The 20,800-nt window shown below is 46.2% G+C and overlaps 2 protein-coding genes across 2 annotated transcripts in view; one reads left to right on the top strand and one right to left on the bottom strand.

Moving 5' to 3' along the window:
- SLC6A20 (solute carrier family 6 member 20) overlaps window positions 1-3,557 on the top strand; it is a 38,100-nt gene extending 34,543 nt beyond the window's left edge. Inside the window, exon 11 of the mRNA XM_065587100.1 lies at window positions 666-3,557. Within this exon, the coding sequence (XP_065443172.1) occupies window positions 666-815 (150 nt within the window). The 3' untranslated portion in view covers window positions 816-3,557. The remainder of the gene's footprint in view (window positions 1-665) is intronic.
- SNRPD1 (small nuclear ribonucleoprotein D1 polypeptide) lies at window positions 2,092-19,251 on the bottom strand. Its single transcript, XM_005278609.5, has 4 exons — window positions 19,058-19,251; window positions 17,253-17,329; window positions 5,900-6,091; window positions 2,092-2,274 (listed from the first exon to the last, which is right to left on the bottom strand). Exons 1-4 carry the CDS (start codon window positions 19,069-19,071, stop codon window positions 2,198-2,200), a joined length of 360 nt encoding a protein of 119 aa, XP_005278666.1. The 5' UTR covers window positions 19,072-19,251; the 3' UTR covers window positions 2,092-2,197.
- Between the last annotated feature and the right edge of the window lie 1,549 nt (window positions 19,252-20,800).

Consider the following 20,800-nt stretch of genomic DNA (forward strand, 5'->3'; position numbering starts at 1 on the left):
ACTAGGGTGTAGTCTAGGGATAAGGGTAATTGTTTCCATGACTGTTCAGGATGTGGCCTCTGTTCAGATTACTGAGGCAATGGCCTATCCTGGGAAGTATGAGAACTGACATGAAACCATTCACTTATTTTGTGTAGCACACTCCACTAGTACCTTGCCTCAAGGTTGGCAGTTCAAATCCAGCCTAGGTCAGTATTGACTAAAGCTCTATAGTCCATCTCTCTCCACCTGCCACAGCCAACATACAGGACAAAAATTAATCATGCAAATACAAAATGCTGTGGGATTCAACCCATTAGCATAAATAACTTTCTATAACTGTTTTCATGATTCTTTATTTCTACTGTAACTTTTTGGTAAGAACAAGAAGAATATGTATTGTGCACAGCAAACTCTGGAACTAAAATGAGTGATGTCTCTTGAAGTGACAGTCCATACCAATCCTTGATATTTACATCAAGGTATACCGAACACCTCTACACATCAACATCTGCTTTACAACTTAACTTTGTTCTCTAGCAAAACTGTGTATAAATTTAAGATCACTGCCAGCCATCCAAAATTAAAGATCCAACACTTTTAGGGTAGTAAAGGATCTCATTTCTTATAGTAAGTTACACAGAGGGCTACAATTACTTCATGCTAATATTCTCTCTTATTTGCAGGGTCAACTGGTTACAAAAGATTATCCAAGTTATGCCCTAGCAGTTATTGGACTACTTGTGGCTGCATCCACAATGTGTATACCAATAGGTGCATTAATAATTTTTATTATGAAGAGACTGAAGAAGAGAAATGTACCAATTCTTGAGTGAACATTCATAACTGGACTCATGAAAACTTTATCACCAGTTGCAATAACTGTGTGGATCTTGGAGACCACAGTAACCATTACTTGTAGCAACTATTCATAGATTTGCAGAACCTTGGGTGATGTATTTACCATGAAGTGTTCTTGGCAGCTCCCACAGTGGTTCAAAAAGTTCTTCTGTGGCGGACGAAGACTTAAGAGGGTCTCTAACTGATATACAAAGAACAGCAACTCACAAAAAGCCACCTAGCACAAGTTACCAACTATTATTGGCGAATGACAACTGATGTTAGGCTGTTATTTCTCACTGTGCAGTACTGCCTACTTAAAACAATGAGCATCAATTATATGAAAGCAAATTCTTTTGTATCTGAAGTACTGGAAATTACTCTTCAAAATAGTATGCATGTTCATGAGTGGTTTTCTTGAAATATATATATATAGTTTGACTTCTCAAGTTTTGTAATCTGAATGTGGGAGTCTTTTCTAGTTGAGAGAAAAAACTAGGAAGAAGGTCAATATTTAAGAGCTGACGTAAAAGTAAAACAGCTTAAGCTTATGCATAAGCTGTGCCAATTCTTATGTTTCCAATAGAAGTAAACATCAGGTTCCACTATGCAACTGTGTACAGTATCTGTTTTCCAGGGAGTTACTAGCAGATGCACATCTTTAAGCAGTAAAATGAATCTGTGACATAGTTTCACAAACCACTCAACACAAAAGCCTCACACCATACAACTAACTTCAACAAAGTTCACACCCATGGATATGTATTTTGATTTTAATCTTATGATGCCACATTCCAATGTTTTATAGACCTGAACCACTTTTCCCTGTGAGAAAGTTTTTCTATAACAGAATGAACTCAAGATGTGTTACATTTTAAGTTTCAATTAGAGAGTAGAATTGTACTTTTTTTTGTTAAGAAAAACAGAAGAGGTCACCATGAAATGCAATGTTAAACAAAACACAACATTTAAGAAGTATAAATTCTCTAAATATACATTTTGGTTATGTGACCTTAATAGAACACAGTATGTGTCTTGCAAAGGAAGAAATGACGTTCATTTTGATTGAACAGTATTACAACATAACAAGTAGCTTACCTGGTTAGAGAAGAGCAAGAGGTGAAATTATAGTATGTAGTAGGAAAAGAAATTATCTCGGCTGAACTGCATGAACAAAGGTAACATGGCATGCTTAGTCCGCAGTAATGCTCTACGGTTGCATACAATGAATACAAACCTCATTCAGGGCTTAACTGACAAAAAAGAGACAACTTTTCCACATTTGTGTTTATTAAAAATCGACATTGTAAACAAAACCTGTACAAAAAATATCAGACTGCTTAGAATTTTGTAACATGTATCTGTGGCGTGAGAGAAGTTATCGCCTAGGTCCCCCTCTTCCTCTGCCACGGCCACGGCCTCTGCCCCGACCTCTGCCACGGCCTCTTCCTGCAACTGAGCAAGCAAACAAAACAAAGAACAAGTTAACTTTTACACCTGAATAGAGTTTATTTGAAATAAAGTGTATGCTGTATCAAGTGTAAAAGATAGGATTTGTAACTGGATACCAGACTGTGATAATGCTATCAAATTTCAGACACACCAAAGTTTTTGTTTTTCTATTTCAATTCCCTTGCACTTGATTTTTGCATTTTAAACAAAAACTACTGTACAATTTACACTTCTCTATCTACACCACTTTCACTTCTGAAAATAAAGGCAAAAACTAGCTTTCTGAATAATATGAAAGCTTGACACAAGCCCCCACCACACACACACTCTGAATAAAGCCTAACGATTCAGGAATTGGGATTTAAATACACAAGATGCTACAATACTGTGGGCTTCACACCCTATCCATATAACTTATTAGCTATGGCAAAATATATTATCAAAGCAACAGGCAAAGGTAGGTGTAAAATGTGTAAGTGTAGGGCCAGATTTTCCAAACTGCTCAACTTTCTTTTAGGCAACTAAAAAGTGGCTACATTTCCTCAAGAGCTGATCATTCAACAGCTCCCATTGTTTTCAATAAGAAATGTTGGGTGCTGAGCATTTTTCAATTTTTGGCCATCTCTTGCTGCAACAGTTTAGTTCAAGAAAAGTGGAAATCATCTAACTGATTTACTATATTGAATAGGAAAGAACATGCTAAGTGAGGTCCTATTCACACATTCATAACAAATTTACCTACTATGTTGGCATGTCTTTTTTCCTAATACATGCCTGACAGAACTACTGACCAAGCTGCTACAGATTTTATATATCCCATTAGGCAGGGACTTTCAAAAAAGGCCTATCCCATACAAAAGGCACTTGCCTCTTTTAAGCAATGGGAATTGGAAGCAATAAATATGCCTCAATCATATGGCTTTATGACATTCTATCAACAGGTATGGTGCAATTTTACCCAAAGGAGGCTGGGCATGACCCCATAACCATTTAGAGGTGTGTTCTAATCATAGTGCTTTGCATGTTTAACTATAGTTTGAGACGATGGAGAGTATTGTGAAGATCTGGAAAAAAAAATGGGTTTGTCTTCATAAAACATCAGTAAAGTGCATTATTATGGAGGATTAGCAAATTGAGATAAATAGCTCTAATTACATATTAAGGTCATACATTTGGGGGTTTCTGATTAACTGAGCTGGTTAATGAACAAGAAATTTTATGGAACTCAACTGTGTAATATTGTAAAAAACCTGTTCACACTGTAGAGTAAAATATTTTGAAATACATAGCAGTGCACTTTTCTTCCTCCCCCCAATGTTTGTCAAAGTAAGTGGGAGGAAGGGGGAGAGGGATGAAGGATTTCACAGTTGGCAGCAGAACCTCGCACAAACATGCAGCATGTATCCCCCAAGAGAACGTTAACTACTTCTTGGCAGATTAATTCCGTGTTCATTTACCAATAATTGAAATTAAGTGAAAAATGTGAATAGTTATGCTGCACATAGATATTAACTGAAAACACCTGAATACTTAGTTGCACAAGTAGTGAGGAATTCTGTAGGTAAGTTCCACAAACAACCTGAAATGGATATCACCAGCTTAAAAAGAAAGAGCTTTATTGAAATTTCTTTACCTATTTTTCTAAGGCCTTGTCTACACTGACGCTGTACAGCGCTGCAACTTGCTGCGCTCAGGGGTGTGGACCCCCACCCCCCCCCAGCGCAGCGAGTACAGAGCTGTAAAGTGCCAGTGTAATCAGAGCCTGCAGCGCTGCACACTCGCTCGCAGCACTGCAAGCTATTCCCCTCGGAGAGGTGGAGTATATACAGTGCTGGCGGCGCGACTACACTTGCGCTTCACAGCGCTGTGAAGTCCCGAGTGTAGCCAAGGCCTCAGGTAATTAACAGAAAAATTCTAGACAAAACCATTCAGATCGCAAGAAAAACATTTGAAAAAAAAAAATAAGAATAAATGACAGTAGAAACAAAACTTGACAGAGGTACTCAGGAACAAGTGTATTAACCTGAAACTACGTTTACTCAATTTAAAAAAAATGATTGAGATTTCCAATAACTTGAACTCTACCCATCATGTCACAGTCTCAATTTATTAAATCAGAAACAAACTAACATCTAGCTACCTCATTTGTTTCCAGTACATGCCACAAGCCACCATCCAACACATACAATCCAAAGATCATTCTCTTGTTCACCTTCCCATATGGTACAACGTAACTAACAGCATGCCTCTTATCCTTCATGTACTGACCCAGAGAAGTAACCCATTCCTATTTCAATGTCCCACATAGTCAATAGATTATTCATAGAGGGTGGGGGAGTCACACAATGTTGTGGAGAGCCCTATCAATGTGCCTACACAGTCCAGACTCTGCAATCACCTTATTTATATAAATTACAGACCCCATACTCCATTACAGCTCACTTATCCTTTTTATACAATCCACATAATGTGTATAGGTCAGAGATCTCAGAGTACTACATTCACCAAACCAGGCTAGGATGTTATTTATTGAAGAGGAAAGAGGGGACCAACATTTCTGTAAAACATACCATGGTTCCATTCACAGAGTTTATTGTTTCCAACAGCAGTCAATTATTTTAAAAAGCAACAGAGGGTCCTGTGGCACCTTTAAGACTAACAGAAGTATTGGGAGCATAAGCTTTCGTGGGTAAGAACCTCACTTCTTCAGATGCAAGGGATTTTAAAGTTTCAAGTGAAGTTATCTTAAGCATATCCTTACTAGGTGGGTGAAGACATGGCACACAGGTAAAGTTGTTTATGAACCCCTAATTACAAGTTCTCTCTTTTTCTAGTTTTTCTTGTTACAACAAAGTTTTAATAGTGTGGCTTTAAATTAATAGTCCCCTATTTACAACTTTAATGCTATCTTAAAGATTTTTGTTTAGGAATTGTTTGTCTGAGGAAAAAATTAGAACACTCTTGTGTGAAAATATGATGTAGATGGCAGCTGGAGCCAGAACCCTACTTATCTGAAAACATCCCAGGTTTATCATGAAAGTTAAGATCTCCAGAGACTATATAGAAGCCAAAGGTTCATTTTTTCCCCTGTAGCACATGACTCCTCAGTTATCCACTCATCATAGTAAGAGAGGCCCCTCTGTACTAGCTCTCAGAGGTTAAGAAACAAAACCTGAAGTTAATAGTGCAAACAGAGATGTGGCACACAAACAGTAGTGAACTTCAAAAGCAAAATAAAAGGCATTTTGAAATTATCTCAGAATTCACTGGTTTCATTTTTTCCTCAAACTTCAAAAAATGTCTTCTCTGGTAGGACACCATATACACAACTTCAGATTTATGTAGAATTTAAGAAGGGTGTCCAGGGTTAACCTTATACATTGAGTTTCCCTATCATGACATCAAATCATCTACAAATGGCCAGTGCCTTCCAGCTAGAGGACAAGAAACCTCAAAACTTACTGCAGAAAAAAAATAAACAGCAAGCTATCAATCACAGAAAACTAAGATGTCCTAACCAGACATTTTTTAAGATTACTGCAGAGTCAATAAAAGTACTAATTTATGGAGGAAACAAACCACCCCTTCAGTAATCTGGAATAAAACAAAGGTGAAATCAGAAACCAACCTGCTTCCCTTTTCTTGGATTTGACTTTTGGTTCAACATCCACTAGCAAGGTATCCAGAGGTAAGCTGTCTGGCAGAATGAAGTATCGAATGTTATTTCCTCGAATACTCAATGTCTCCAACTGTACAGGCTCTCTGTTCTTCAGTGTCATTTTCACAGCTTTAAGATGCGTATTCATACTGACATCCACTCCTGAAACAAAACAGACAGACGACAAATTTTAGGGAAGAGAGATTAAATGCATCAAAAAATTGGTTACTTTTACCATGCTAGGTAATGCCATTTTCGAAAGGACATTGTTACTACACTTACATTTGAAAAGGAAGCGCACAATTAATAGCTATTTGTGAAAAATTTTATTTAAATGACTTGTCCAAATGGTAAGTCTTGTTGAATCAGAAACAGAATCCAATTCACCTAGATAGCATTCAACTGCCTTAATCACAAGACCATTCTCTCTCTTCCTGTAGTTCCCCATCTTGTTCTCTAAATACCTTCCTCCCCTACAGCTAACGAGGCAATGATCGAACAGACTCATTCACTGCACAACCCTGGTTTATTCACAGAGCATTGCTCATCCTGGCACTCAAGTTAGACATTGGTCCTGCAAGAAAAAAAGTGTATGATCACTTAATTAAAGACTGTATCGTTAAGGCTGCGAGTCTGCCATGGAGGTCACAGATTCCGTGACTGTCTGTGACCTCCATGACTTCTGCAGTGGCTGGTGCTGACTCAGGGGCTGCCTTGGGCCAACAGCAGTTTGGGTGTGTGGGAGGGGGTTCAAGGCCTGAGGGTATGGAGAGGCACTTACCTCAGGGTGGGAGGCTCCCCGGCTCACACTGGCATGGCCACTCTGCAGCTCCTAGGCGGCGGCAGCATCTCCGCACCATGCACTGCCCATGCCCGCAGGCCCCGCCCCTGCAGCTCCCATTGGCCGGGAAACTGCAGCCAATGGGAACTATGGCAGCTGATGCTTGTGGTGGGAGCAGCGGAGCCTCTGCTCTGGCCCCTGCCTCCGAGGAGCTGCAGGGACATGGAGCAGGGCAGAAAGCCCCTGCCAGCCTCGCCAATACCTCCTCCCTCCAGAACCAGCAGGGGTCCCGGGCCACCCCCTAGACCATCCCCCCACCCACCCCCAAAGCACCCGTGGCCCCCCACCCAAGTTTTAGTCAGGGTGGGTGTTTTTAGTAAAAATCATGGACTGGTCACAGGCCTATGAATTTTTGTTTAGGGCCTGTAACCTGTCCATGACTTTTACTAAAAATACTCATGACTAAAACGTAGCCTTATGTATCACGATACATACAAGGAGGCAGAATTAATGAACAAACTTAATTCTGACATTTTCTAACTTATAAGTACCTGACTTTACAACCTTAACATTATTTTAACAAACTTTCTTTGTATTTAATTTCCTAGATTTTATTAAAAAGAAATAAAATCATTATGTGCATTTGTAACAACCAGCCTCCTCACCTATCACTTGTCATCAGTAGCGCTCTACCAAATTCATGGTCATGAAAAACACATCACGGACCATGAAATCTGGTCTCCCCCTGTGAAATCTGATCTTGTGTGCACTGTTTACCATATACTATACATATTTCACGAGGGAGACCAGTGTTTCTCAAACTGGGGGTCCTGACCCAAAAGGGAGTTGGGCAGGGGCGTAGGAGGGGTGTCACAAGGTTATTTTAGGGGGGTTGCAGTATTGCCACCCTTATTTCTGCACTGCCTTCAGAGCTGGATGGCTGGGGAGTGGCAGCTGTTGGCTGGGTGCCCAGGTCTGAAGGCAGCACCCCGCCAGCAGCAGGGCAGAAGTAAGGATGGCAATACCATACCATGCCACCCTTACTTCTACGCTCCAGCCGCCCAGTTCTGAAGGCAACAGCGTGGTGGCTGCTGAGGGCCCAGCTCTGAAGGCAGAGCTGGGATCCTGGCCAGCAGCTGCCTCTCTCCAGATGCCCAGCTTCGAAGGCAGCGCTGCCACCAGCAACAGCGCAGAAGTAAGGGCAACAGTACCGCAACCCCCTTACAATAACCTTGTGACACCCCCACAACTCCTTTTTGGGTCAGGACCCTTACAATTACAACACAGTGAAATTTGAGTTTTAAATAGCAGAAATCATGAAAGTTATGATTTTTAAAACCCCAGGACCATGAAATTGACCATAACGGACCGTGAATTTGGTAGGGCCCTAGTCATCAGTGATATATGAACCCTGGACCCTCAGCACAGCTCTCTAACACTTGAGTTAATGGACTAACTAAAAGGGCCGGCAGCAGCAGAAGGCTATAATCTTCTATGGACCAGCTACCAGAGGACAAACACCAGACTGAAACACTGGGTTACATATCCAGGAGTCACCACATTTTACAGACAGCACAGTCAAACACAGAAAGGGCAGCAGTGTGGCCACAGTGTTGGGTCTAGAGTTAGATGGGAAACTTTTCCAGCTCTGTGAAAATCTTTGAGATTTCAAAAAAAAAAAAAAAAAAAAAAACCTGACACCCCCCCCCGCCGCCCCATTCTGCACTGGGACAAAACCAAGGCCTTTCCAAAGAAAGAGAGTTTTGCCTAAACTGATATGTCCCTGCAAAAAGTTTTTGTTTCAACAAACTGGAATTTTCTGATGAAAAACAGTTTCACTGAAAAATTCCCAACCAGCTCTACTTGGGTCTGCCATTTTAGCAGTCTGGATTACTTTCCCAGTTTGACAGCTCTGTGACATGCAAGGCCTTACTCAACAACAAAGGTTGTAAAGGGCACAGAATTAAGGTCTGTAGAAATAGCAAACCAAGCATTCACAATCTTCTGGTTCCCAGGCTTATGTATCTCCTACGCAATTGGGATTTTAATAGTCGGAGAGAAGAGGCAGGAAAGTAGAGAAGTGGAAAAGAATCCAGTCTGCACGTATGCGATCTGGTTGTGTTATATACAGCATACTTCTGTGAGATGCCAGGGCAGTGTGGGCACTCAAGTAATGAACACTAATGAATTTGACAGCAGAAAAGATCTTCAAGGATTTATAACTATGAAAAATCATCATGGATTTTCATGGGCTGGCAAAAGGAACCTTGCAGATCCCAGGAACATGCCTCTGCCAAACTTCAATGTGTTGCTGCAATGAAGGGCAGTGTTAGGGCCCCGTCAGAAAAAATTAAAATAATGTTAGGCAATAAATGTAAGGGCTGCTGCTTTGTGAAGACTACGTGGCATGCCAAAGCTAATTATTTCTAATGTCATTCCAGCGTGAAGTCTTAGTCTAATGTAGACCTATTAATTTTCAGGGTCAAATTTTGCAATATCCTACACATGGTCTCAAAATGCATGACAGGAACTCGGATTAATTTTTCTATTTCCGTTGATCATGCCAATTAAAATTAGTTGTACTCTTTACTGTTTCTGTAAAGAGCTCCTATCACAAAATTTAAGGCTGCAAATTATATTACTTCATTAATATAAAAAAAAAGTCACAAAAAACCCTCACTCTTTGGGGCCTTCTGGCCCATCAGGGCATTGCTGACCACATAAATAGGTCAGTGTCCCCAAGGAATAACAACTTTAAAAATGTATGCTGCACTTTATATATTTTCAGAATATTGTATAATAATTAATCCTCTCAAAACTGTGTGGTAGATAAGCATCTCCATTTCACACATAAAGAAATAGTTTAAGCCCTTATCTACACAAATTAGCACCAGTTTACAAGGTGTGTTTTAAAACCACTGTACTGAAATAGGTGCAAGTTTGTCTAAGGAACAGACACTTATTTTGATTTAAGAGTGGCATATTTTAGCACCAGATTAAGCTAAATAGAAATAAGCTTCCCCACAAACCAACATGCACTGGTTTAACTAAGGTCTTGTCTACACTTAAGTTTAACCACTTTGACAATGCTGGCATAGTTAAAGCAAGAGTCCTACTGTAGATGAAGTTATACCTTTATAAACATGCTTACACTGGAATAGCTTACTGTGGTTCAACAAAACAAAATAAGCTATACAGGTATAACTGTCTACACTAGGGTTTTTACTGCCAGTTTAAAAAAATATATATACACATCACACCCCTTACTGACAGCTGTACACAAACACCCACAGTAAAACTTGAGGGTAGACCGGACACACCTTTAGTTAAACCAGTGCAACTCTGTGTATAGACAAGGCCTAAAAGAGATTTCCCCTAAGCTACTTGGTGTGCCAATTATTACAATTCATGAGTACCTGGCTCTCAGTATTATAATCTAACAGCCCAGAATCTCAACACAGAATATTAAACAATATTACAAAATTTGACCTTTTGCTCTCTGGTCTATTATTGTGACCAATTATAATCTATGAGTCTTCAAAGCACTTCCTGGTGGTCTATGAAGAACTGGCAGGTCAGAGTGATGGCCGTGCTTCTACATGCACCTGGGCTCTTGAAAAGAGCTCAGCTGCCTGTAAATATAGACAACTGGCATCTCATTTTTACCTGCCTTTAGTAGGGGATGCCTCTAAAGGAGAAGAAACAGGAGCCACCACCTGGGTCTGGAGATGCTAGTTACTAGATGAAGAATGTCAATGGAAATGTAGGAGAAGGGAAAAATGCAGTTGAGCAGCAAATTCAAGGCAGAAGGAACTAAGGGATTGAGAAGCACATGCAAGAACAGAAGGCAGCAAAGAAACCTGCATGGGAAGGTCAGAGAGAACAAAAGACGGTTACTCACCGTTGTAACTGTTGTTCTTCGAGATGTGTTGCTCATATCCATTCCAATCAGGTGTGCGCGCGCCGCGTGCACGATCGTCGGAGAATTTTCTACCCTAGCAACACCCGGCGGGTCGGCTGTGGAGCCCCCTAGAGTGGCGCCTTCATGGCGCTGGATATATACCCCAGCCGGCCCGGCACCCCCTCAGTTCCTTCTTGCCGGCTACTCCGACAGTGGGGAAGGGGGGCGGGTTTGGAATGGATATGAGCAACACATCTCGAAGAACAACAGTTACAACGGTGAGTAACCGTCTTTTCTTCTTCGAGTGCTTGCTCATATCGATTCCAATCAGGTGACTCCCAAGCCTTACCTAGGTGGTGGGGTCGGAGTGAGACATTGCTGTGTGCAAAACCGCTGATCCGAATGCAGCATCATCCCTGGACTGCTGTACCAGTGCATAGTGAGCTGCAAATGTGTGGACTGATGACCAAACTGCAGCTCTACAAATGTCCTGGATCGGAACTTGAGCCAGGAAGGCAGTCGAGGAAGCTTGGGCCCTCGTTGAGTGAGCGGTGAGGTGCGGCGTCGAGACACCGGCCAGGTCATAGCAAGTCCGAATGCAACACGTGATCCAGGAGGACAGGCATTGTGAGGAGACCGGTGAGCCTTTCATCCGGTCAGCCACTGCAACGAAGAGTTGCGTCGTCTTTCTAAACTGCTTTGTTCGGTCAATATAGAAAGCCAGGGCTCTGCATACGTCCAAAGAATGCAAACGCTGGTCTTGGCGAGTAGCATGTGGTTTAGGATGGAAGACTGGGAGAAATATATCTTGATTCACGTGAAACGGTGAGACCACCTTAGGAAGAAAGGCAGGATGTGGGCGAAGCTGCACTTTGTCCTTCTGGAAAACCGTGTATGGGGGCTCGGACGTAAGCGCCCTAAGTTCAGAAACGCGCCTTGCTGAGGTGATGGCTACGAGGAAGGCTGTCTTCCAGGATAGGTACAGGAGTGAACAGGTAGCCAGTGGCTCGAATGGAGGCCCTGTGAGCTTGGAGAGAACCAGGTTGAGATCCCATGTCGGAACGGGCTGACGTTGTTGTGGGTACATCCGGTCTAAGCCCTTGAGAAATCTAACGACCATCGGGTTAGAGAATACCGAGGAAGCGAGTTCCCCTGGGTGGAAGGCCGATATAGCGGCCAGGTGAACCCTAATTGAAGATATCGCCAAGCCCTGCTGTTTTAGGGATAGGAGATATTCCAATAGGAGAGGAATAGGCGCCTGTAACGGGGACTTGGCTCGTTGTTCACACCAACAGGAGAACCGCTTCCACTTGGCCAAGTACGTGGTCCGTGTCGAAGGCTTCCTACTGCCCAGCAGAATCTGCTGGACAGAGTGCGAGCATTGTCGTTCCGCCTGGTTCAGCCATGGAGCAACCACGCCGTGAGGTGGAGTGATTGTAGGTCGGGGTGACATAGTCGGCCGTGGTCCTGAGAGATGAGATCTGGACACAACGGAAGCGGGATCAGTGTTTGAACCGAGAGCTCCAACAGTGTGGTGTACCAGTGTTGCCTCGGCCACGCTGGAGCAACTAGAATTACTTGTGCCTGGTCTCTGCGCAGTTTGAGCAGCACCTTGTGGACCAGAGGAAATGGAGGGAAAGCGGAAAACAGGTGGCCTTTCCAAGGTAGAAGAAACGCGTCCGACAGAGAGCCCAGAGCTCGCCCTTGTAGGGAGCAGAACGCGTGGCACTTCCTGTTGGCTCGAGATGCAAACAGGTCTACCTGGGGAAATCCCCACCTCTGGAAAACGGAATAGATGATGTCTGGACGAATCGACCACTCGTGCGTCTGAAAGGACCTGCTGAGTCGGTCCGCTAGTGTGTTCTGGGCTCCAGGAAGAAACGATGCCGTGAGATGAATCGAGTGGGCGATGCAGAAGTCCCACAGGCGAATGGCCTCTTGGCATAGAATCGACGAACGTGCTCCTCCTTACCTGTTGATGTAAAACATGGCCGTGGTGTTGTCGGTGAGAACTAACACACAGCGGCCACATAGGAGATTGACAAATGCCTGGCAAGCCAGGCGCACCGCCATCAGCTCTCGAACATTGATGTGCAGGGCTAGTTGGGGTGCGGTCCACAGGCCCTGGGTATGGTGTTCGCCGAGATGGGCACCCCAACCCAGAGATGAAGCGTCTGTGACCAGGTGCAGAGAGGGCTGCGGGGCGTGAAACGGCACTCCCTTGCAAACCACACTGTGATCCAACCACCAGGTGAGGGAGGTCAAGACCGAGTTCGGAACCGTGATCACCATGTCCAGGCTGTCCCGATACGGGCGGTATACTGATGATAGCCAGGCCTGGAGTGGGCGAAGCCGAAGTCTGGCATGCCTGGTTACGTACGTGTAAGAGGCCATGTGACCCAACAGGGCGAGGCACGTCCTCATTGTGGTAATCGGGAAGGTCCTGAGCCCTCGAATGAGGCTTGTGATGGTATGAAAGCGATTGTCTGGTAGAATAGCTTGTGCACATCTGGAGTCTAGGACTGCCCCAATAAATTCTATCCTCTGGGTAGGCTCTAGAGTGGATTTCTCTTTGTTGAGTAGAATGCCCAACTCGTGGAATGTGTGTACTATTATGTGGACGTGAGCTCGAACTTGCTCCCTGGTGCGACCGCGTACCAGCCAGTCGTCTAAATACGGGAACACCTGTATCCCTTGCCGACGAAGGTATGCTGCCACAACAGCCATACATTTTGTGAACACTCTTGGGGCCGAGGATAGGCCGAAGGGAAGGACTGCAAATTGGTAGTGCACCTTGTTTACCACGAATCGCAGGAAGCGCCTGTGAGGCAGGTAGATTGCTATATGAAAGTATGCGTCTTTCATGTCGAGGGCGGAGAACCAGTCTCCAGGATCCAGGGAAGGGATAATGGTCCCCAATGAGACCATGCGGAACTTCAACTTTACTATGAATTTGTTGAGTCCGCGTAAGTCTAAGATGGGTCGCAGACCCCCTTTGGACTTGGGGATCAGGAAGTAGCGGGAATAAAATCCCCTGCCCCTTAACTCTAGTGGAACCTCCTCTATGGCCCCCATAGACAGGAGCGTAAAAACCTCCTGTGTAAGAAGTTGCTCGTGAGAAGGGTCCCTGAAGAGGGACGGGGAGGGGGGGTGAGAGGGAGGGAACGAAGAAAACTGGAGAGCGTATCCCCTCTCCACCGTGCGAAGGACCCAACGGTCCGAGGTTATAAGGGACCAAGCACGGTGGAAATGGGAGAGGCGATCCCGAAAGGAGGGGGCTAGATCCTGGGAGATGACTGGGGCGCCGTCCTCCACCGCACCTTCAAAAGTTCTGCCTAGGGCCTGAAGGTGGCCTAGGTGGCCCCTGGTTCTGACCGGGTTGAGGGTCGGTCAACCTTCTCCTACCACCTTGTCCCCGCCTTCTGGCAGAGTCCTGTCTCGGACGAGGCGGGAGGGGGGGGGGGGGGAGGGGGTAGAACCTCTGAGGCTGGGGCCGAAATGGCCTGCGCTGGGGTCCCGGAACATGCATCCCCAGGGAGCGCATGATTGTTCTCGAGTCCTTGAGGCTCTGCAGACGAGAGTCCGTCTTGTCCGAGAACAACCCGTGTCCCTCAAAGGGTAAATCCTGCAGGGTTTGCTGCAGTTCCGGAGGCAAGCCCGAGACCTGGAGCCAGGAGACTCTCCGCATGGCGATACCTGAAGCCAGCGTCCTCGCAGCCGAGTCCGCTATATCCAAGGAGGCCTGTAAGGAGGTCCGTGCCACCTTCTTACCCTCCTCCACTAAGGCCCCGAACTCTTCCCTGGAGTCTTGGGGGACCAACTCCTTGAACTTCCCCATAGAGTTCCAGGAATTAAAGTTATAGCGGCTCAGGAGCGCCTGCTGGTTAGCCGCTCTAAGTTGCAGCCCTCCGGCTGAATATACCTTACGCCCAAACAAATCGAAGCGCTTAGCCTCCTTCGATTTGGGCGCTGCAGCCTGCTGACCGTGGCGCTCCCTTGCATTCACCGATGACACCACCAGTGAACACGGCTGGGGATGAGTGTATAAGTACTCATAGTCCTTTGAGGGGACGAAGTACTTTCTTTCCACCCCTCTGGCTGTGGGTGGAATAGAGGCAGGAGTTTGCCATATCGCAGTGGCATTAACCTGGATCGTGCGAATTAGGGGCAATGCTACTCTAGATGGGGCATCCGCAGAGAGGATGTTCACAATGGGGTCCTGCACCTCCACTATCTCCTCTGCCTGTAGGTCCATATTACGTGCCACCCTATGTAATAGGTCCTGGTGTGCCCGAAGATCTATCGGGGGCGGACCTGTGGCCGTCGTGCCCGCCACCGCCTCATCTGGGGAAGATGAGGAGGATGCCTCAGGTGGCAAGGGATCTAAGGGCGGGTCATGTTCCAATGAGCCCTGGAGCGGAGCGTCGCCTGCCCCTGGGTCCAGGTCGTCAGGTGGTGCGGGCACGGGAGCCTCCATGCCCCCTGGGGGAGGGCGGGAGATGGTGGCTTCTGGAGCCCTATGCTCAGAGCGTACCAAGCGAGAGGCTGATGGTGGAGCCCCCTGCGCTTGGTGATACGCCCACGGGGTCCAGAACGACCAGTGTGTAGGTCCCTAAGCGGGATCCTCCGCTACCTCCTGCCAGTGGCCCATGTCCGCCTCAGTGGCCTGCCCCTGAGGGGGGTATGCCGATCTCGAGGCCCCATCGGAGGAACGGGACACTGATCTCGAGGGCCAGGGCGGTGCCGATCGCGCTGAAATTAGGTCCGGATGGTACGGTGCCGCTCCGGAGATGACCGGTCCCTGTGCGGTGCCGGTGAGCGGTACCGAGATCGGGATCGGTGCCGATGACCACGTCGGTGCCGAGATTCTGATCTGGACCTAGATGAAGGCGACCGCGAGTAGGCACGGTGCCGGGAGCGGCCCCTCGAAGCCGAGCGTCGCTCGTATCGGTGCCGGGAACTACGTCTGGAGTTCGATCGGTACCGATGATCGTAACGGTGCCGGGACGTAGAATGGTGCCGCGACGAGGATCTTGGCCGCGAGTACGACCGGTGCCGAGGTGATAGTCGGCGCCGGGACTGCGAGCGGCGTCGGGACCTGCTTCGCGACCTGGAGCGGTGCCGTGGGTCCACTCGAGATGGCGGGCGCACCAGGGCAGGTTTGCCCCTGGATTGCACCGGACGAGGAATCAACGGTGCCGGTGGTTGGAGCGGTGCCGGATCCGTGAGAGCAATAAGGTCTCTTGCCGTCGCGAAGGTCTCTGGGGTCGATGGGAGACAAGGCTCCACCACTGACCGAGGTGGTGATCCAGTCCGCACCGGACTCAACGGCCTCGAAGCCGGAGTCGACGACGTAGCAGGCACTGCTTTTGGTGGTCTAAAGGCGGACGCGGCTCTACCCCCGGCACCGGGGGAGCCGGCGTCTTCAGGACAGCAGTCTCCTGCGCCTTGCGGGATTTCTTATGTCCCGGGGACAAGGATCGGCGCCGAGGCACTTGTGGCGGGTGCGGTGCCGAAGGGGGCCGGTGCCGCGGAGGCTTGTCCGACTCTACCCGCGGTGCAGAAGCAATTGGTGCCGCAGGGGCACTGCGCACCGAGGCGCTTGGTGCCGGGGCCTGACGCACCGATGGAATGTCCGGGCTAAGTGCCGCCTCCATGAGGAGTTGCCGAAGCCGAAAGTCCCGCTCCTTTTTGGTTCTCGGTCTGAAGGCCTTACAGATCTTACACTTATCTGTTTGATGGGACTCTCCCAGGCACTTCAGACACGAGTCGTGCGGATCACTCGTGGGCATAGGCTTAGCGCAGGACGCGCACTGCTTAAAGACGGGAGCCTTGGGCATGAGCCCGGCTATGCGCCGGGGGAAAAAAGGGGGGAGAACAACCCCCTTAATCCCCTCTAACTATCTACAACTATTAAAAAGTAAAATGAACAACTATCTAACACTATACAACAAGTACAACTACAACTATCTACAGAAAACAGGATAAGCTAGGGAGAGTGGAGAACAGCTATGCCGCGCTCCACAGTTCCAACGACCGTCAAGGGCGGTAAGAAGGAACTGAGGGGGCGCCGGGCCGGCTGGGGTATATATCCAGCGCCATGAAGGCGCCACTCTAGGGGGCTCCACAGCCGACCCGCCGGGTGTTGCTAGGGTAGAAAATTCTCCGACGATCGTGCACGCGGCGCGCGCACACCTGATTGGAATCGATATGAGCAAGCACTCGAAGAAGAACAGAACAGAAGGGTGAGAAAAAATAAACACAGTATACCCCAGTGTGAGACAGGTGCTAGTCCTCAACACAGTATTTATTCAGATGTGGTCCATATTATTAAAACTCTGAGAACATCTCATACATTAGATTAGTTGCCTGTTGCTGGTCTTTAAATTAAAGATACATATAGTCTGAACATTCACCGCAAACAAATATCTGAGTAAGTAACAAACATCTGAACTGATGTTCCTAATGCTACTGCTTATGGGGTGATTTTAAACTTGGCACCAAGTATTTCACAAAATGTATCTCTTAAGGAAACTCATTTAGCTATCACAGTGGAGTCTCTTTAGAAGAGAACAGATTTTCCTTTCACTATCAATTCCTTCATTATTTTGGTTTAGTGTCCAATATCTTGAATATCATACCTGTGATTGTTCCATGCACCTGTGTTCCATTCTTCAGTTCAATGGTCACAGTCTCATGACTCAATTTCATTAGAAACCTGCAAAATACAAGTGTAGTTGAAAAACAGAACTTCCATTCCAATATCACAGTACATGAATAATCTTCAGAAAGTACCCAGGCCCTGCCACACATATTGCACAAAGTGTGAAGCAACCTCAAACCTCATAATATTCCAAAAATGTAATTCTGTATGGACTCTGAGGCTTTGCAACAACAAACGACAACAAAACAGTGAAAACCATACAAGAGAGCACCCTTGCTAAGCAACCTGATTGGACACTGCTCCAAAGAATCCCCAAACATAGCAAGTACAATTCTGCTACACCTTTATTTGGAAGCCAAGCATTATAAAACATTCATTAAGCAGCTGGTTTTTGCTGGTTACCTGTCACTTAGGACAAACTTTGCTTTTTAACAAAATAAATATAACAGCTACAGTCACTGCTATGGTGCAAATAGCCAAGTACATTACTTGCATCATAGGGCTAGAAGGCACTGCAGGGGTCATCTAGTCTAACCCCTTGCCAAAATGCAAAAGTACCTAAACAGAAACAGGCTAGTTTATCCCAGAATTTGTTTAGTTAAAAGTGGTTTTACAAAGCCATCAATAGTAAAGGTATTTGTTAAATAACTCTTTTGCATTAAAAACAGTCATTATAGCCCAACCACCATTGCATTGTGCTAACATTTATTAACCTTAAAGTGAAAGTGGCAATACAACAAACTAACCTATTTTCATTTGTACAAGCTGAATGAAGTGCAAGAGGTAAAGTAAATTATTTTTCACTTTTGTTCAACAATTGTTTGAATTATTGTTTAACAAGGATAATTAGTGTTTTAAACACTGCTTTAAAGAGAGGCTATTGGGATTTTTACAAATCCACTTCCATACTTGCTTTTTTTTTTTTTTTTTAAGTTAAATATGACAGATGGGAATGCCCTGACATAGCAGCACTTACAAGCAGTGCATGAGTGCTCTTTGTATGTGGATTAGTTGAGGACAGGGAGCCCCTCTCTTGCTGAGTTTAGCAGCTCTGTCTGAGAAGGGAGCCAAACTTTTCCTTACTCCGCCCAATCTCACAATTACCAGAGAATAAGCCTTCTGGCTAGTAAACAATCGTATAACTTGTTGAGGGTTGCTTTAAAATACGCGGGAAATCGTGACACCAGATTGGGTGATGGCATTTTCTTTTATCAATAACCGGATCCATGTTTGCTTGTTGGCTAAGGAAGAAAGCGGAAGTAGCGATGGAGTCACAACCAGCGAGCAAAGATCAGAGACCAGCAAGAACTATCCAGCTACAAGTCTAACCCAGGCTCGCAACCCAAGTGCCACAAGCCAGCCGCTAGCGCGGGGGTGGGAAAAGCCACGTGCGTGATGTTAAACGCCAGTTTCCTTAGGGGGATGCTTGGGAAAGGAGCAGCCACAGGGGGGGACCTGGGACAGCCCCACGTTGTGGGGGTGGGGCGGGATCGGGGCGGGCGGGAACGGCCACCCCCGAGTCTCCGGCTCAGGTCGCGCCGGCTCGGCGAGAGCAGAGCCGATACCAGGTGGCACCTGCAGCGGGGAGGCAACGGTGCCCTGCTCACACCCGCCGTGGAACGCGGAGCCCGGGGCGACAGCGGCGCGAGACGAAGGGGACGGGAGGGGCGGAGTGAGGAGCGCGAGCAGCCGGAGCGGCACGAGACGGGGGAAGGCCCAGCGCCCGCCTTTCCCGCCGCTGCTCGCTAACCCCCAATCCGCCTCCATCCGGGCCCATCTCACCTCACGAGCTTCATGGCGGCGGAGCAGGGGCGTCAGGCCAACCGGCCGGGACCACAGAGCGGCAACCCCGGCAACGGGGAGAGGAAAAAAATTGAGCTCGGTGCGGAGGCCTCAGACCAGGCCGCTCCGGCGCTCGGTGAAAGAAACGGCGCTACTGAGCGACTCAATGGCCGGAAGTGACGCTCCTCGCACCCGGATATGAGTGGAAGAGGCGCGGTTTGAGCGTCCCCTGCCGAGCCGGGGGACGCAACGCAGCGGGGAAGGGGGCGGGTTGGCGCCGCTTCCGGGCTGTGCTAGGAGCCGCGCCGGCGCGGTGGTGCAGGCCCCGCGTCGGAGTGTGCCAGGGGTAGCAGTTCCGATACGTAGTGGCCTGTAGGAAACTGCTAGTGTAATAAACTGCTCCCGAATGTAGCAAAGGCCTCGAATAATAATAATAATAAATGGAGATACCCTATCTCCTAGAACTGAAAGGGACCCTGAAAGGTCATTGAGTCGAGTCCAGCCCCCTGCCTTCCCTAGCAGGACCAAGTACTGATTTTGCCCCAGATCCCTAAGTGGCCCCCTCAAGGATTGAATTTACAATCCTAGGTTTAGTAGGCCAATGTTCAAACCACTCAAGCTATCGCTCCCTCCCCCCGAGGTAGCAGTTTCGTGCACTATACGGTAGGTGAAATTGCGACATGTAGAAATGTGGTATCTGGAGCAGTTATTTATACCTATAGATTGTAAGAAACAGCTTTGGTAAAAAGATGCCACTTCCCGCAAAGGTCATGTTTTCTAGCCCTTAATTTTTTTTGCTTCTCTGGACTTCCTCCAATTTTTACTCCAGTTGAGCAGATAGCTCAGTACGACTTCCTAGGAAGTCATTTCCCATTTTGTATACGTGCAGCTTATCATTCACAAACTTTGTAATTGTACCCTCTATGCCAGGGGTAGGCAACCTATGTCACACGTGCCGACTGCGGCACGTGAGCTGATTTTCAGTGGCACTCACACTACCCAGGTTCTGGCCACTGGTCCGGGGGGTTCTGCATTTTAAAGGAAGCTTCTTAAACATTTTAAAAACCTTATTTACTTTACATATAACAATAGTTTAGTTATATATTATAGACTTATAGAAAGAGACCTTCTAAAAACATTAAAATGTATTACTGGCATATGAAACCTTAAATTAGAGTGAATAAATGAAGACTTGGCACACCACTTCTGAAAGGTTGCCGAGCCCTGATATATACAGTATTGTAATTGCCTATTTTTTAACAATTGTGGCAAAATTTTCAAAATTGCAGGCTTAAGTTGTGCAAGAAAACATGAAGTTGGATGTAAAATAGCCAATTATGGGTACAATTTTATATTTTCCTAATGTTCTGCTTACAACTATATGTGCTATTACCATGGCCATTCTGCAGGCAACAAACACTATGTAAAGGATTCATGCATCTTATGGGCACATTTTTTAAAATTTAGCTTGAGGTAGACATAAAAAAAAATCTCTTCTTCACAAATCATTTTCCCACCTCTGCCTATTTCATTATTACATATTTCTCCTCATCCATCAGAGTATATTTGGTATTCAGAAAGATGTTAAGATTAACTCTTCCTAATAACTTCTCATCATAACTGGGAAGCCTAAGAAAGTGAGGTGAAATGGGAAAAACACAGGGATTTCAGAAATGTAAAAACAAAATCTTACCCACTTAAAATTAGAGAGTCTTTACTAAAAACATAAAAAGGATTTAGAAG

The sequence above is a fragment of the Chrysemys picta genome, chromosome 2, assembly GCF_011386835.1.
Source record: "Chrysemys picta bellii isolate R12L10 chromosome 2, ASM1138683v2, whole genome shotgun sequence".
In the NCBI taxonomy this organism is placed as follows: Eukaryota; Metazoa; Chordata; order Testudines; family Emydidae; genus Chrysemys; species Chrysemys picta.